This window comes from Anabrus simplex, chromosome 4 (assembly GCF_040414725.1).
Source record: "Anabrus simplex isolate iqAnaSimp1 chromosome 4, ASM4041472v1, whole genome shotgun sequence".
Taxonomy (NCBI): Eukaryota; Metazoa; Arthropoda; class Insecta; order Orthoptera; family Tettigoniidae; genus Anabrus; species Anabrus simplex.
This window is the reverse complement of record NC_090268.1, coordinates 105,406,471-105,425,405: the sequence shown is the minus strand read 5'-3', so window position 1 is coordinate 105,425,405 and position 18,935 is coordinate 105,406,471. Positions and strand designations below refer to the sequence as shown.

Genomic DNA, 18,935 nt, shown 5'->3' with positions numbered 1-18,935 from the left:
TTTCATAAATGACCTTATAAGCTGCTCCAGATGTAGAGCTGTTCACTAGAATATATTACTAGTGAACTTCAAGAATGAAACTCTAGACATGAAATTCACTGTTTTTAATCTGTTGTTGTCACATTTGATCATTAGTAGTTAGAAATGTATGTAAATCTTAAAATAAGTAATATTTTAAATCAATGTATCTGGTGTTTTGTTACTTGATGTTCATGATGAGATCGAAACTAGTACTGCGATATAGTGTATTTTTAATGTAAATACATATACTTGTAACTGTAACAAGTATTTATTAGGTGGAAACTCCTAACCCTATAATTGTGACCATTTAAGGACTGGTAAATTGCTAGAGGTTTATGGCCTCCAAGGTCACTAGACTCCAGGTTTTCATAAAGAACAGGGTGTACAAAACAACTTTTACTATTTGGATCAGTAATTGATGGATGGGGGAGAATTTCAGTAACCTGTAAATGCTTTAATGCCTGACACTCTTACTGATTTTGAATTTGATCATTAGGATGTAGTCTCAGTCCCTTGGAAGTTATTAATCAGAGGCTGAATTAAAATATTCTGCACCTCCTACAAGAAAAATACAAGTGTTGTTCATGGGAATGCCCATTATGCTCAGTCTTGAAATACCAAATAAATCTAAGTTAGTAAATGTTCTCATTTCAATTGTCATAATTATAAGTAATGGATTTTTCAGTGTCTCGCTCCATGGTGTACTTTTCAACTCCACCACGAGCTTATCCTCTCACTGAAGTGGACTATAATGAAGAAATACAACCAAATACAGCAGAAGTGCGCACATACTTTCCTGAAACTTGGTTATGGGAACTGCTTTACATTGGGTAAGTCAATTTTCCTTTAGGTATTTTAATTTATACATCAAATATAGAATCAAATAGAATCAGTCCAAGATGACTACAGAAACAGGAACATCTGCAAGAAGTATGGAACTGTCAGCTCAATTAAAAAAGGATTTCAACCAAGATTATTATGAGAGATAAGTCTGGAAATGTAATTGCTGATCAGGACAAATGATTAAACTACTGTAAGCAATACTTTGATTCCTTGCTGAATTGTGCTGATCCAGAAACCTGTATTGGTAAACCATCTAGTTCCCCATCAGAAGAACAAATACCAGAGCCATCATATCAAGAGATATTACAAAGTATTATACATTAAAAATACAATAAAGCTTCAGGTAGTGACAACATTCTTGCTGAGCTTATTAAATATGGTGGAGAAAGGTTACATAAATACATATATAAGATAAGGATATGGCACGATGAAGTTATTCCAAAAGAATGGCAGGAATCACTTATTGTCCCAATTCATAAAGGAGGGGATAAGGAAGAACTTCAAAATTATCATGGTTTATCTCTTGTAAACATGGCCTACAAAATCCTGTCTTTTATTCTTTTTCAGCGTTTAAAACCATTTGCTGAAAATGTTATTGGGGACTATCAGAATGGTTTTCTTAGTAACAGAGCCACTACAGACAACATATTTGCAATTAAGATTATTAATGATAAGGTGTGAGAACACAAAGAGTCGGTACATTATCTCTTTATAGATTTCTTCAAGGCATATGATTCAGTCCATAGAGAAGAGCTGTGGAACATCCCGATGGAGTTTGGCTTTCCCATAAAATTAATTAACATGTACAAATTGTGTATGGATGATCAAGGGCAGAATATAAAGTTCCTTCCAGAATAAAACTGGTCTGAGACAAGGGGATGCACTATCTCCTCTTCCATTCAACATTGCACTGAAGAAGATTATCAGGAAATTAGCTCTTGTATCTGCTGGCATCATATTGGGGAGACAACATAAAGTCCTTGCATATGTGGATGATATTGTTCTTATTGGTTGCAATGAATTAGAAATTAGGCAGTTATTTGTGGAACTAGACGAAATGGCAGCAAAAATTGGCTTACAGGTAAGTGATAAAAAGACACATTACATGGTTGTACAGAGACCGAATCATGAGGAGGTTGACAGATTGTCTTTGAAGATTGAGAAATATATATTTAAAAGAGCAGAGGAGTTAAAATTCCTTAGTGTATTAATCGATGAGCAAAACCAAAGGCAACAGGAACACCAAGCTAGAATTAAGAATGCAAATAAGGCATTTTACTCTATGAGCCCTATATTAGGCTCAAAGTTTTTAACAAAGAAAGCAAAAATGATTATCTACAATACAATAATTCAACCAGTACTTCTGTATGGTTCCGAGACATGGAGTATAACCAAGAAAGAGCAGCAGCAGTTGCAAATCTTTGAAAATTAAGTTTATAGAAAAATATTTGGCCTATGGTTCGATCCTATCTCTCAAAGCTGGCAGAAAATTATGAGATTTACACCTTCTCTCAACAACACACTATAATGGGTGTGATAGAATCCAACAGACTGCACTGGGCTGGACATGTACTGAGGATGCAGGATAACAGAGCATCAGTAGATCTATACAAGGAATCTCTGGGAAAAGACCTTCAGGAAGACCCCAAAGCACCTGGAAGAAGGAGATCAACAAGGTATGCTGGACCCTCCAAATTGATAACTGGGAAGAGCAGGCTCAAGATCAAAAAGGATGGAAGAGGACTGTGAGATTGACATTAATTTAAATGATACACATAACAATAATACAACACAACTGAATGAAATATAAATACAAACATATTCAACTTAATATTTTCTTCTAGTTACATAAAATAATTCTTGCAGAGTCCAGAGTCCATATTTCTTCATTTTCCACAATACTAAAATATTACAGACAAAAAAAAATTAAATTCTACTGTCCTTTCTTGCTGTCACACCAGTAAAAATATACTGGGTGTTTCAGGACTCACAGAAGCACAAAACAGAAAATGGATCACAAACACAGCTCATTATATAATACTGAAATAATTTTTTGGACACGTTTACAGAATGGATGACAACAGACTAACCAAGCGCATCTTCAACCTTCTGAATAGTTACAAATCTAAACCCACATGGTTCATTGAAATTGAGAAAGACATGAAAAATGCTGGAATTTAAACAGATACAATAAAAAACAGAACACTTTTTTAGAGAAGCAGTTCAAAAGGCAGCGTTTCAGGAGTGGAAGAAACCAACAACTAGAAGAAAGTGGACTCAAGAAGAGAAGGAACGACACTCTCGAAGGATGAAGGAAATTTGGAAGCAAAGGAAATCGAACACAATGAAAAGTACCGTAACCAAAGTTGATTCATCATACCCTCCAAATGGGTTATTCAAAAGAAGAAGAAGAAGAATACTGGAATAATATGCTGAGCGAGTTGACTGCGCAATTCAGGTTGTGTAACCGTTAGCTTATATTCAGGAGGTGATGGGTTTTCTGTGGTTTTTCATTTTCACATCAGGCAAATGCTGGGGCCATACCTTAGTTAAGCCTATGGTTGCTTAATTCCCAATCCTAGCCCTTTCCTATCTGATCATTGCCATAAGATCTCTCTGAGTTGGTGTGACAAAACTAATAGAAAATAACAACAACAACAACAAAGTGTCTTGTCTCAAAACCTGGGCGTTGGTGACTGAGTCATAGCCCCCAGCTAGACCAGACTTCAGTGATCAGGCATTCTGAGCTGGAGTTCTCTTGCAGTAGGGTAGCCAATTCCTTTCTGCCCTTGTTGTATAATCTGAAACTTTAACTTCTACGATTTTCAGTTGAACAAAATAATTGTTGGTTTATCTGTGTTCCTTTGCTCAGAAAGAAGCTCCTTGTGAATGCACTTGTTTTTCTGTTAAACTTTATTCATCCTTAAGATATTTTGGACATTACACAAATTATTTGGATAAATATTTGTTTAAAGTAAATCAAATGCCTGATACAACTGCAGGATGCTCAGAAAATTACCATAAATTTCACTAAAAGAAACAATGCAACTTGGAAATTCTCCATAACTGAAAGTAGCATTTTTTTAGCATTTGTAAATATGGTAAAGTAAATGATTGCTCAGCTTAGTTAAATACCTCTCATATAAATGTCCAGAAATAAAATAATTATTTTTTTATGAACTCATTTTCTCACTTTCACTTCTTTTTCAGGGACGAGGGCAGTTTGCAAGTCAAAAGAGAACTTCCAGATTCAATCACAGAATGGGTTGGAAACACAGTGTGTATATCACCAGCTCTTGGACTGGGTATTTCACCACCAGTACACCTCACCGCATTCCAACCATTCTTTCTTGATTACTCAATGCCTTATTCAATTAAACGAGGAGAGATATTGCATCTGAAAACCTCCCTCTTCAACTACCTTGACTACAGCCTCCCAGTAAGTATCAGAGATATCTAATACTATAATAAAAATATCATGATAAAATAATTTCTTGTTTAGGACCTTTAGTGATAATTTTTAGTATAATAATATTAATGATATATATTTTACATCCCACTAACTACTTTCACGGTTTTTTGAGATGTCAGGATGCTAGACATTGGTCCTCCAAGATTTCTTGTATATACCAGTAAATCTACCAACACAAGGATGGTGTATTTGAGCCCTTTCAAACACCATTAGACTGAGCCAGTATTGAACCTGCCACCTTGGGCTCAGAGAGCCAACGCTGTACCATCTGAGCCAGTCAGCCTGGCAAATTTTTCTGTAGATCCCAGGCATGATCTGAAGCACTAACTCCTCTCAATAGGTGATATGAAATTGATGTTGAATAGTCATGGATAGAACTAGGTATTGTTCCAGTTCGGAGCTTAGGACATTACCGTTATCAGTCCCGTTTACTTATCAAAGTGTAATATCAGTCTTACAATGTATGATGGCTTACTCATATATGGTATGTAATGGTCACCTGGTAGGCCAAGTAATGCCATAGGGCTTGTGTGTTTGTTTGTCTATTTGTTTGTACTGTATATTATAAATATGAAGCTAACACCTCCATTTTATTGTACAGTTAAGAGAAAATACTCAAATAGTATATAACTTCTGATTTAATTTGCTAAATCAATTTTTAAAGTTTCATTTTATCATTAAGTTACAGCAGTTTACAGTTATCTATGCCATTACTTTCCTTCTAGGTTCGGATTTCTTTTATAGATTCGCCTGGTATAGAACTTCTGTCCAACAGTTCTATTACGGTGGTCTGTGTGAAGGGACACGAGAGTTTTGTTCACCAGTTTCGCTTGAAGGCTGTGGATCTTGGGGAACTAAACGTAACTGTCAGTGCAGAAATTGATCCTTTGTATCCTGAAGAATGTGGACCAGAAATGGTTGTAAACAGGAGGTGAGGTTAATATCACATTTTGACTAATAGAAACTCAGATATACTGTAATTATAGAGCAATTAATAGAACTTAAGCTATAGATTTGATGAAGTAGTGAAATCTGAACACTATCTGGAAATTATTTCTTTCAGGGATACCCTTGTGAAACCAATACGTGTTGAAGCCGAGGGCTTTCCAGTAGAACTGACAAAGTCCACATTTGTCTGCCCAGCAAGTAAGATGATTTTCTTATGTATTACGGTATGTCAAGTTTTCAATAGATTTATAAAAGGAAATAATAATCAGATAGGGAGTCAGAAAAGAAGAACTTTTTAATTGTAACTATAAACTTACAGATTTCGATGTCTTCATTGTTTCAAGTTGCTCCTGGAGATAGTAATGTCTTTTTATAAATAATATAAACAGAAGAGTTAACATTTGGGGATATTTGGTGGCTTCTAAAGTGTTTGAAGGGGTCCATGGATGGCAGCACTAGTTTTAAAAAGATGAAGTGATAGTGATTGTGTGAGTGTACAGTCATTCAAAACAAGAATGAGCACATGATATTTTATAAGTTCTTCACAGGTACATATTTCTCAGAAACAATGGAACCCATAGACATTATGTTTTTTATTGTGTGGATATCCACAGGGTTTTTATCTACATGGGAGATTAATTATATTTTGATAATAATTAAAATTAAATCTGATAAAATATTAAAAGTTGGGAACATAGTGTTATCCAGCATCTTTTGTAGAAATATCTGTGAAATCATGCCTTTGCTGGCAGGACGTAGTGTTTACAGTGCACTATGTCTTCTGGTATGGGCTAGAGCAATATTGTTACTTTCATTGATCTGTCTCAGCTTTATCCTTGGCTTTGACAAGATGAAAGTGACTGAGGTATGAGTGATGCTAGTAATGCCATTCCTTATGCAGCCAGTCCCTGCTATGAATGGTGTGAAAATGTTGCTCATAGGGTCAGTTGGTGCATGCATTTCAGTGGGCTTGGCAGACTGGTATGTAATAGCAACTTCTGGCTCGGTGAGGAAAGCAATGGGAAACTACCTCACTCCTCATTTCCCTAGTATGCTTCAGTGATGCCTATGCCATTTATGACAACTGATGGCGGAGCTGTTGAGGATCCAACCAGCCTTCGGGCTGAGGACTAAACATACATCTGTGAAATATTATGTATATCAGCTGTAGGTAAAGCTAATTACTGACGTATCGAAAAAAAGTGACTATCAAAAAACGTATGCAAATAAAATATTTGATGAAGAACGGTGTAACAGCAATAGATATTTGTATTGATATGAAAATTATTCATTGTGAACTGTTTACCAAGGGGTCATCTGAGTTGAAAACAGTCATGAAATATGGAAGATGATCTGCATAGTGGACAATTAAAATGACTGAAAGACATTTAACATTCTTTCTAGAATTCCATTCAGCAAACTGGAGCCGTAATATTATTATTATTATTATTATTATTATTATTATTATTATTATTATTATTATTATTATTATTATTGTTTTGTTTTGGCCAACTAAGGACCACGTCATTTCAGCTGTTTTCCTTGAGCTTTGATTTGGTCCAGTATTTCTTCATTCGTATACGGTGTTGCTTCTTTCGCTCTTCCGTCCATGTCTTTCCAGTTTTCATCTTCGGCTTTGGTTGGAAACTCTGATGTTCTTGGAGGTTTTTCTTAAGTGGGACACGCTCCTGGATATCTTCAAATGAGATCCCAATCTCCTGCATATCTTTCTGTACCTCACTGAACTACGCCCCCTTTGCCTTTTTCTCTTGGAAGAAAGTGAAAATGCGGTTGGTTAAGCGTGTTAACTTCATTCGGGCCATGTGTCCATAAAAAGTAATCCTCCTTTTCCGCATCACGTCGGTTATTTTCTCCACGTGCGAGTACAACTCTGGGATGTGCCGTCTCCTAAACTCGCTGTTGTCTTTGACTGGACCTAAGATTTTTTCAAAATCTTTCTCTCCTTGGCCTCCAATTTCTCCATCATGCCTTTTTCATTCATGGCGAGACATTCCACTGCATATAGAGCCTCTGGGCGGATGACAGTGCAATAGTGTTTGATTTTTGCATTCAGAGATATAGATCTTTTGTTATAGACATTTTTAGTTAGATGATAAGCCATTTCCATTTTATTCATGTGTGAAGCAAAGGCTTCTTTTTCAGACATGTTAGGTTCTATCCATCCACCAAGATACTTAATTTTTCAACTCGCTTGACTTTTCCGTGTGTCCCTTCTAGCTCACTTGGCGCCAGTTTGATGTTTGTAATGAATTTGTTTTTCTCAAAGGAGATTTGGAGGCCTGCCATTGCAGCTTGTGTTTGAAGCTGGTTGATCTGCTTCGTGGCCACATCCAAGGAATCAGTGAAAACCACGAGATCATCTGCAAATGCTAAACAGTCAATTGAAAGGTTCTTGTTTTGTGACTTAGTCTGACTCCGCTTTCGACTCCTTCATAACTCATTTCTCTGCACCATTTACGGATCACTTTCTCAAGAACGCAGTTGAACAACAGAGGTGAGAGACCATCTCCCTGTCTAACTCCTGTCCGTATTTCAAAGGCATCTGAAGTCTCTCCTCTGAACTTCACTTTTGAGATGGTGTTGGTGAGAGTCTGTTGGATGATCACTCTTGTTTTACCGTCCAAGCCAAATTCCTTTAAGATCTGAATTAGGGTAGTCTGTCAGTTGAATCATAGGCCTTCTTAAAGTCGATGAACGTTACTATGAAAGCCTTGCTCTTTAGTTTAAGATATGAAAGGACAGATTTCAGATTCATAATCTGCTCCACACATGACTGTCCTTTCCTGAAACCTCCTTGGTAATCACCCAGCTCTGGATCTACCTGTTCTTCTGCCCTGATTTGAAGAGCTTCCGAGAGAATTTTGTAGGTTATAAGTAGAAGTGAGATGCCGTGATAGTTGTTAACATCCGACTTGTCGCCTTTCTTATGAAGTGGGTGGATTAGGGCAGATGTCCAGTCACTTGGAAGTCTTTCAGTATTCCAAATTTCATGTATGATGTTCGTTAATTTCTCCACTGCATTGTCACTAGCAAACTTCCACAATTCAGCTATTATCGAATCTTCACCTGGCACTTTATTGTTCTTCAAGGACTGGATAATCTGTCTGACTTCCTCTTTCGTAGGTGGAGCTGAATCTGGGTGGACTTGTGTTTTATCTTCAAATGTGAATCTGGATATTAGGGCCTCGCAGTTAAGAAGTCTCTGAAATCTCTATCAAATATTTTTCAAGGATCCGGCAGTTTTCCTTGTCATTATGGGCTAGTTTTCCTTTGGAATCTCTGAACTGTAGGCCCACTTTCCTCAAGTTGCTTTTACATGTTTTATAAAAGTCGCGTGTGTTGTTCTTCTTGAAATCCTGCTCATATTGAGCCAGCTGGTGTTTATCAAAAGCACGTTTAATGCTGCGGATGGTTTTTGCTGCACACATTCTCTCATTCAAGAAGTTTGTCCAGTTGATTTAGTTCTTTAGCAAGTTTCATTTCTGCCAGGCGAACTGTCTTTGCCTTATCGCTACATCGCATTCACTGTTCCATCAAGAATACTTCCTGGGCTTAGTAAGCTGAACTGTCACTTTAGCTGTTTTGACCAGGGCCTCGCTCAGTTGTTCCCAGTTCTCTGCATCCATGGATTGTAGTTTCTGCGTGAACTCATGGTAGGATCCTAGTTTTTCTCTATCAAATCTTTCAATCTTTTTGGCTTGAACTCTCCTTGTGTTCCTCGGGAGCAGTTTGATTTGAGTCCAGTTTTGCTTGTCTTAGAACTTTCACATTCTGAATTTCTCTTTGAGCCTTCCGTGCAATCGCGACATGATCAATCTGGAATTCACCAAGGTGGTGATTTGGGGATTTCCAGGTCTTCTGTTTCTTGGGCAGGTGTTTAAAAGCAGTAGACTTCATTATATTGTTGTTATTATTATTATTATTATTATTATTATTATTATTATTATTATTATTATTATTATTATTATTATTATTATTATTATTATTATTATTATTATTATACATACATACATACATACATACATACATACATAATCATTATAGACTGTTATGCCTTTCAGCGTTCAGTCTGCAAGCCTCTGTGAATTTACTAAACGTCGCGACAATCCTCGATTTGCAACTAGTGTTGTGGCCTCATTTAGTTCTATACCTCTTATCTTTAAATCGTTAGAAACTGAGTCTAACCATCGTCGTCTTGGTCTACCTCTACTTCTCTTACCCTCCATAGCAGAGTCCATTATTCTCCTAAGTAACCTATCCTCCTCCATTCGCCTCACATGATCCCACCACCGAAGCCAGTTTATGCGTACAGCTTCATCCATCGAGTTCATTCCTAAATTAGCCTTTATCTCCTCATTCCGAGTACCATCCTGCCATTGTTCCCACCTGTTTATACCAGCTATCATTCTTGCTACTTTCATGTCTGTTACTTCTAACTTATGAATAAGATATCCTGAGTCCACCCAGCTTTCGCTCCCGTAAAGCAAACTTGGTCTGAAAACAGACCGATGTAAAGATAGTTTTGTCTGGGAGCTGACTTCCTACTTACAGAATACTGTTGATCGCAACTGCGAGCTCACTGCATTAGCTTTACGACACCTTGATTCAATCTCACTTACTATATTACCATCCTGGGAGAACACACAACCTAAATACTTGAAATTATCGACCTGTTCTAGCTTTGTATCACCAATCTGACATTCAATTCTGTTGAATTTCTTACCTACTGACATAAATTTAGTCTTGGAGAGGCTAATTTTCATACCATACTCATTGCACCTATTTTCACGTTCCAAGATATTAGACTGCAGGCTTTCGGCACAATCTGCCATTAAGACCAAGTCATCAGCATAGGCCAGACTGCTTATTACATTTCCACCCAACTGAATCCCTCCCTGCCATTTTATACCTTTCAGCAGATGATCCATGTAAACAATGAACAGCAAAGGTGAAGGATTACAGCCTTCTCTAACCCCTGTAAGTACCCTGAACCAAGAACTCATTCTACCATCAATTCTCACTGAAGCCCAATTGTCAACATAAATACCTTTGATTGATTTTAATAATCTACCTTTAATTCCATATTCCCCCAGTATGGCGAATATCTTTTCCCTCGGTACCCTGTCATATGCTTTCTCTAGATCTACGAAACATAAATACAACTGCCTATTCCTCTCATAGCATTTTTCAATTACCTGGCGCATACTGAAAATCTGATCCTGACAGCCTTTCTGTGGTCTGAAACCACACTGGGTTTCATCCAACTTCCTCTCAACGACTGATCGCACCCTCTCTTCCAAGATGCCAGTGAATACTTTGCCTGATATACTAATCAATGAGATACCTCGATAGTTGTTGCAATCCTTCCTGTCCCCTTGCTTATAGATAGGTGCAATTACTGCTTTTGTCCAATCTGAAGGTACCTTACCAACACTCCATGCTAATTTTACTACTCTGTGAAGCCATTTCATCCCTGCCTTCCCACTATACTTCACCATTTCAGGTCTAATTTCATCTATTCCTGCTGCTTTATGACAATGGAGTTCATTTACCATCCTTTCCACTTCCTCAAGCATAATTTCACCAACATCATTTTCCTCCTCCCCATGAGCTTGGCTCTTCGCAAAACCACCAGGATGATTTACTTTTACATTGAGAAGATGTTCAAAATATTCCCTCCACCTCTCCAGTGATTCCCTGGGATCTATTATGAGTTCACCTGAATTACTCAAAACACTGTTCATTTCCTTTTTCCCTCCCTTCCTAAGATTCTTTGTTACTGTCCAGAAAGGTTTCCCTGCTGCTTGACCTAGCCTTTCCAGGTTGTTACCAAAATCTTCCCATGACTTCTTTTTGGATTCAAAAACTATTTGTTTCGCTCCGTTTCTTTCATCTACGTACAAATCCCTGTCTGCCTCGGCCCTTGTTTGGAGCCATTTCTGATAAGACTTCTTTTTACGTTTACAAGCTGCTCTCATTTCATCATTCCACCAAGATGTTCGCCTTTCCCCATCTTTGCACACAGTTGTTCCTAGGCATTCCCTTGCTGTTTCTACTACAGCATCCCTGTACGCCACCCATTCACTTTCTATATCCTGAACCTGCTTACTGTCTACTGTTCGAAACTTCTCACTAATCATATCCATGTACTTCTGTCTAATTTCCTCATCCTGGAGATTTTCTACCCTTATTCGTTTGCAGACAGATTTCACTTTCTCTACCCGAGGCCTAGAGATACTTAGTTCACTACAGATCAGATAGTGGTCCGTATCATCGAAAAATCTGCGGAAACTCGTACATTCCTAACAGATTTCCTGAATTCGAAGTCTGTTGAGATATAGTCTATTATGGATCTGGTACCCCTAGCCTCCCATGTGTAGCGGTGAATAGCCTTATGCTTGAAGAATGTGTTCGTAACAGCTAAACCCATACTAGCACAGAAGTCCAGCAAATGCTTCCCATTCCCATTAGCTCCCATATCTTCCCCACATTTACCAATCACCCTTTCGTATCCTTCAGTTCTATTCCCAACTCTCGCATTGAAATCGCCCATTAGCACTATTCTATCCTTGCTGTTGACCCTGACCACGATGTCACTCAATGCTTCATAAAACTTGTCAACTTCATCCTCATCTGCACCCTCACATGGTGAGTACACGGACACAATTCTAGTCCTAATTCCTCCAACTGACAAATCTACCCACATCATTCGCTCATTTACGTGCCTAACAGAAACTATGTTGCGTGCAATGGTATTCCTGATAAAGAGCCCTACCCCAGACTCTGCCCTTCCCTTTCTAATACCCGTCAAGTACACTGTATAATCTCCTATCTCTTCCTCGTTGTCTCCCCTTACCCGAATATCACTTACTCCTAGCACATCCAAATGCATCCTCTTTGCTGACTCAGCCAGTTCCACTTTCTTTCTTCCATAAGCCCCATTAATATTGATAGCTCCCCATCGAATTCCATTTCGTTCGCCAAGTTGTTTCCAAGGAGTCCCTCGCCTGTCAAATGGGAGTGGGACTCCATTACTCCCATAGGTCCGAGGCTTGCTTAAAATGTTCTGAGCTCAGTAAATTCATGAAGCAGAATGCTACCCTACTTGCACATAGTCCAAGTGAGGATCTCTCCTCTAACGGGTTATGGACCACCGGTGAATTGTATAGTCCTAGCCGCCTGAGCACAAGGAGGGCCATGACTCAGAATATGTCCGAGATGCCCACTCCCATTCCATAGCAACTGGTATCCCGACTCTCAGGACCACTTACTAGGCCACTCAGCCGTTGCCCATGGTTCATGAACTAGGACGTGACTACAGTAACCCACAAACATGAATTATTATTATTATTATTATTATTATTATTATTATTATTATTATTATTATTATTATTATTATTATTATTATTATTATTATTATTATTATTATTACTACTACTACTTCCTTCAGGCTAGCAACCCGTCAGAAGGACATTTGACTGCTTTCAAGTCTTGCAAAAAGTAAAATGCAAGACCGTAACGGGTCACATGGACCAATACTTGGAAGGAAGATGATGATGATGATGATGATTATTATTATTATTATTATTATTATTATTATTATTATTATTTTTTTTTTTTATTTTTTTTTTTTTTTCCAATATGACTCTCATAGCTCTTGTCATCATTTTTCAACCTCTTGAAACAGACCTGATGAAGATCTCAGCATAATGCCATAAACACTGAAAAAATCTAATAACATGATAAAATTTAAATAATAGTTTGTAACAAGCTATTGTGATATTTATTTATGTGTGTTGATTTAGATTTTTCAGGTGATACAAACATTCTTTGGACTCTGGAGTTACCAACAGATGTAGTGGAGGACTCTGCGAGAGCTGATATCAGTGTTGTAGGAGATCTACTTGGACCAGCATTACAGGTGAGAAATTTGCAACAAATGAAACAAAATCTTAATAAAAAAATATTCCTCTTACATAAACATTCACTTGAAAGTTCCAGCAGTTAAATAATGGGGAACAAATTCTAAGATTGACGGTTTCATTAGAAATATCTACTGTAATAATTTATTTTAAAGCTGATCTGCCTTTAGGACTGTCAGATTAGCTATCAGTTGTTTACCCAATCTTTTCTTAAATAATTTCAGAGAAGTTGGAACATACTTCTTATTGCAAAAAATAAATTTCATTTCTATACTGTATTGACAATATTATTAAAAGAGAAGGAGTCCACCTGTGCAATACAAATTAATATTCAGAAAAGAATACAGTTACAAAATCATCTGTAGTACATATTTTGTCCCTGTGTGGGACATCTTCAGCTATGTGAATATTAGTTACAAGAATCCAAATAATTAAAGATAAGAATCATGCACTTATTGAAAAACACTAAAGAACATTGTATGCCCATTACTGGATCCAGTTATATTGGAATGCTTGATCTATAAAGGAATGAATATTAATTGCTAAACAGTTGATGAAGAGTAGAGTTGAAAACACACATTGAAAGTGAGTGCAATATCATTAAAACTACGTGTCCTTGAAATAAGTGAATCTAGATGAGGTAACACAGGAATAAAGTAATCCCTTGAACATTCAGGCACTGCATCATTTTTAAAGCTTGCTGAAGACAGGAGAACTCCTCTATAATTTGAGACTGGGGTGAGTCTCACAGAAACATTGTAATAATGAAACACAAATGCTGTGGGAAACTTGAAGATCAAGAGAAGCTGTGAAAAAGACTTTAGAGGAGGAGTCTAAAAAAAAAGAAAGAAGAGAAAAGAAAAAATTAGAGTAAAATTGAGAAGTAGGGGGAAAAGTGAAAGAAAAGCCAGTGGCTTTACATTGCACCGACACAGATAGGTCTTATGGCAATGATGGGATAGGAAAGGCCTAGGAGTTGGAAGGAAGTGGCCGTTGCCTTAATTAAGGTACACCCCAGCATTTACCTGGTGTGAAAATGGGAAATCAGAAAACCATCTTCAGGGCTGCTGACAGTGGGATTCGAACCCACTATCTCCCAGATGCAAAGCGAAAGAAAAGAAAGAAAGAAAGAAAGAAAGAAAGAAAGAAAGAAAGAAAGAAAGAAAGAATGAAGTATTGAAGTACCTACTTTCCTACTGGTCCCACTGTATGGGCATGTGTGTAGCTTGGCTGAGGGAAGGTTGCTGACTGTTGGATTGTAGTAGTGAACAGCTGTTGTTAGGGGAGAGGAGGGATATGGGACATTTTACTTTAATTTTACTTTTCTCTTCTTTCTTTCTAGACTCCTCCTCTAAAGTCTTTTTCACAGCTTCTCTTGATCTTCAAGTTTTCCACATCATTATTGCTTCATTATTCCAGTGTTTCCATGAGACTCACCTTAGTCTCAAATTAGAGATGGAGTTCCCCTGTTTTCAGCAAGTTAAAAATCAACCCAACCTCATTATTCCTACTTCCAAATGTATGAAACATTCAGAGTTTTAATGTTTCCAAATTTTATACTAAGAAGTTAATTATGTGATAGTAAGGTTAAATGCGTAAACTTAATAATCACAGCTACGTAAATACGTCACGTATACTTATGGAAGAGACAAAAATCGTTGTATTACTGACAAACAACAAACCCAATGTGCTACAGCCCTAATGGGCTTTAGCCAACTAAGTGCCCAGTACTCAGCCCGAAGACCTGCAAATTACGAGGTGATACATGGTTAGTGCGACGAGTCCTCTTGGCCGATATTTGAATGGACAAGCACTCAGGACATGGGCAAGTGTTTTGTGCTCTCTGTGGCAACGCTGACAGAGGGTGCTGTCCTGGGACCTGCCAGGTAGTAATAATAATGTTGTTTGTTTTACGTCCCACTAACTACTTTTTCGGCTTTCGGAGACGCCGAGGTGCCGGAATTTTGTCCTGCAGGAGTTCTATTTCATGCCAGTAAATCTACCGACACAAGGCTGATGTATTTGAGCACCTTCAAATACCACTGGACTGAGCCAGGATCGAACCTGCCAAATTGGGGTCGGAAGGTCAGCGCCTCAACCGTGTGAGCCATTCAGCCCAGTCCTGCCCAGTAGGGAGCGAACTGCAACAACATTAGCTGTCATCTTGATTGCTTTGCTTCCCGCCATTCTGAACATGACAGACCATGGTGATCAGGTATCCACTTATTAGTTGGTGTGTATTCCTTAAATAGTGTGACACCGTACCCTTATGGGGCAATTCACTTCCATAAAAATATTCATGTTCTCACAATTCGGTACGAACCTTCCTAGTGTCAGGAAATTGAGTGCGACTGTTAATGATAGGTCAGTTGCTTCAATGCCAAGTTGATTCAAGCAGTCATAACTCTCTGCTTTAAGGACCCTTGTGTCATTTATATAAGGGTTGTTCTCTCTACTCAAAACCTGACAAATGTTTATATGTTGAAGTTGAGCTTCCCAAGAGGCCCCAGAGAAGACCGAGGCCTTTGTATTTCTTTGCCGTATATAGCACATGATCTGGCATACCAATTGGTAACTGAAGAACTTCAGTGTGCTTTTTATTATCTTATCTGCATCGGACAGAATCTTTAGTGGAAGTTTATATAAAGGGGTTGCCTGGAATGGATATATAAGTGATGGAGTGATTGAACAGTTTAGAATTTAGAATTTCTGGTCTGCTTGCAGCAAAAGTGAGTTAACAAGAATTTCTACATGGTTTCGTAGTTTTCCAGGGTAGTTTGAGGGTCAAATAACAGTTCGTCAGAGAACTTTTTGCCTAGATAATGTATTGGTTCACCACAGGCTTGTGTTCTTATTTCTTGTTGATTTATACTGAGGTTTCTGTTTAAATATTTCCCTTTCTTGACATACACAGTTACAGATTTTGAAACATTTATGTTGAGGCCTATTTCATGAAACCGTTGTAGGGCAACTCCTGTCAGTTCACCTGTTGCTTCCACACTGTTACCGATGATTACCGTGTCATTTGCAAAACTCACGATTGTCAGTCTTTGTTCTCCTTTGATTAGAGGGAAACCATATTGGCTAGTTATAGACTCCTCAGATAATTCTGCAAGAATGTGATCTGTTGCTAAATTATACAGAGCAGGAGGTAGTGGGGAACCTAGAAATACACAACATTTAAATAGGTTGAGATCAGTTTTCTGGTTTTGTGTTTCGATCTGCATACTATTTTCTTTTTGTAAATTCATAAAAGATTGGTAAATTTATCGGGAATACCTATTGGATCAAGAGTCATCCTTAGATGGAGGTGCCCCACATTGTCAAAAGATTTTCTAATGTCTAAAAACATTATGCAAGCATCATGTTTGTTCACTTTAGCTGAACGCAAAACCACATCTAATGTTGACGTGTTCAGATGTGTACCTGAAAAGTTATTGAATCCCCTCTGGTTCTGATTGAAACAAATATACTGACGGAACTTTTGGTCTAGTGCTCTTTCAGTTACCCTCTAAATTATGCTACAGATGGTTATTGGACGCTAGTTACCTGGGCAATCAATGTCTCCTCCTTTGTGAATGAGAACTGTCCTGGCTCTTTTCAGAACAGACGGTACAAAACCAGTTTACAGCATTCTAGTGCCAATCAACTTACTAATTTCATGGACAATTCCGTTCTTAATTGTGCATACAATGATGTGATTGGGACCGCTGGCCGTGTCTACTGAAATTTTTCCTGGCTTTGTAATATTTCTGAGCAGGATGTTTAGGACCATGAAGAAGGTGTATCGCTGTGGCAAGGAATGACATAAAGTTACTTAGTAATGTATCAAAGGCATCATCATTCATATCCATGGTGAATATTGCTTTCCAGCTATTTAATTCCCTACTGAATTTACTATTGAGATTCGATATAACTACTTGTCCATTGAAGTCTTTTGTGATGTCATATTGTCGAAAATGGCTCTAATGAATAATATGTTCTCTAGAAATAGTCTACTGAACCCCATAGAATGGAATCCACACACCAACATGTGCTTCAAGCAAAGAGGAAACAGAATTGGAAATAGTATTCCAAGCAGGTCTGTCATTGGTATTTCTACCATCTGTTGTACACCATGATAGTTATTACGGCAAAATAGACAGGGAAGCAACTACTTAATGGTGGGAGTTTGAATTTATTCCAATACTGTTTATCATCTTTCTCTCTCCTATCCATATACCCTTGACAATGTGTGGAGGCATGTTATGCATGGTTGGAGAGTTTTCTTCATGCCTTACTATCCTGCATTAGATGCGTCACTTGATGTAGAGAACTCCCAATCAACTCCTTCATGTAGTCAATCCACACTGCTGGAGCTCTTCCTCGGGTCCTTGTTCCTCGCACTTTTCTCTCTATGATCAGATTTTCCATAGCTGCAGTCCTCCTTGATATGTGACCAAAGTACCTCAAATAGGCCTGGTTAATCTTCTTCATGAGTCTGTCCTTGCTCTTGAGCTCTTCTAGGACAGAAGCGTTTGTCCGTTCCTTGGTCCAGTATACTCTTAGAACTGAGTGGTACACCCTCATTTACATGTTACAAAATTCATATTTGGTCCGTATTGAAAATGTACATCAATTTAAGATTATCAAAATTTTATTAGTCAACCTATTCAATACAAATGATATTTGCAAAGTTAGGACTTACATCCTATTTACTAAGGTCTAAAGGGACATGTTTCGCCCTTTAAAAGGGCATCATCAGCCTTTTTACACTCATGCTGAAGGTAAAAATCAGGATCCTGATTGTCGACATAAGAAAAAGTATATAAAATGAGAATAAAAATTAGAATGAATATTATACAATATGTGCAATCATGAGTTCTTAAATGACAATTGACAGTTAAAAATCATTTAAAATGGCCATTCAAACTCACTCGTTCCGAGACCATACAAGCAACAAGTTCATACCGCAAAAACCGAGAACATTCTGCACCATATTTCTTCAATAGTCAATCCACATTCAAAACTACAGCCAACACGTAAGAATGTTCCCATTTAACCATCGGTATACGAGCTGACAAAATCTATACAGCGGCACTTATTAGTTAACTTCTCACAACTCCTTCAATAAAAATACTGAGACCGCGATCCCACTTCGTAAAATATGAAATTAATGGATTGATTGGACACAACTTTATAATCTACATGCGCCATACTACAGTTTCATTACGACTTTTCAACGAGAGAGGTTTTATGTTGTCTTGAGTGGCCATTGGATTCTAATTTGCTCTCCATTTAAAATCAGGTTGCTTCCAGCCGAATTTCACGAACCTTGATACGGCAACTTTAGCCATAGACTTTCTTATTATTTATTTGGTCAAGGCCTAGTTTGTACAGTTTTATAAGATCATTTTAAGATTGCTGATGTAATTACCATACCAACTCTTATTTCTTCGCAAACATTTTAAATGATTTTTAATTGTCAATTGTCATTTACGAACTCATGATTGCACATATTGTATAATATTCATTCTAATTTTTATTCTCATTTTTTTTACTTTTTCTTATATCGACAATCAGGATCCTGATTTTTACCTTCAGCATGAGTGTAAAAAGGCTGATAATGCCCTTTTAAAGGGCAAAACATGTCCCTTTAGACCTTAGTTTAATAGGATGTAAGGCCTAACTTTGCAAATATCATTTGTATTGAATAGGTTCACTAATAA

At 37.6% G+C, this 18,935-nt stretch overlaps 1 protein-coding gene across 1 annotated transcript in view; it reads left to right on the top strand.

Annotated features, from left to right (window-relative positions):
• Positions 1-18,935, top strand: part of LOC136871665 (alpha-2-macroglobulin-like protein 1) — a 261,707-nt gene that overhangs the window by 164,953 nt on the left and 77,819 nt on the right. The window contains exons 14-18 of the mRNA XM_067145159.2: positions 707-851; positions 4,075-4,303; positions 5,062-5,267; positions 5,400-5,482; positions 13,111-13,226. Of these exons, the coding sequence (XP_067001260.2) occupies positions 707-851; positions 4,075-4,303; positions 5,062-5,267; positions 5,400-5,482; positions 13,111-13,226 (779 nt within the window). The remainder of the gene's footprint in view (positions 1-706; positions 852-4,074; positions 4,304-5,061; positions 5,268-5,399; positions 5,483-13,110; positions 13,227-18,935) is intronic.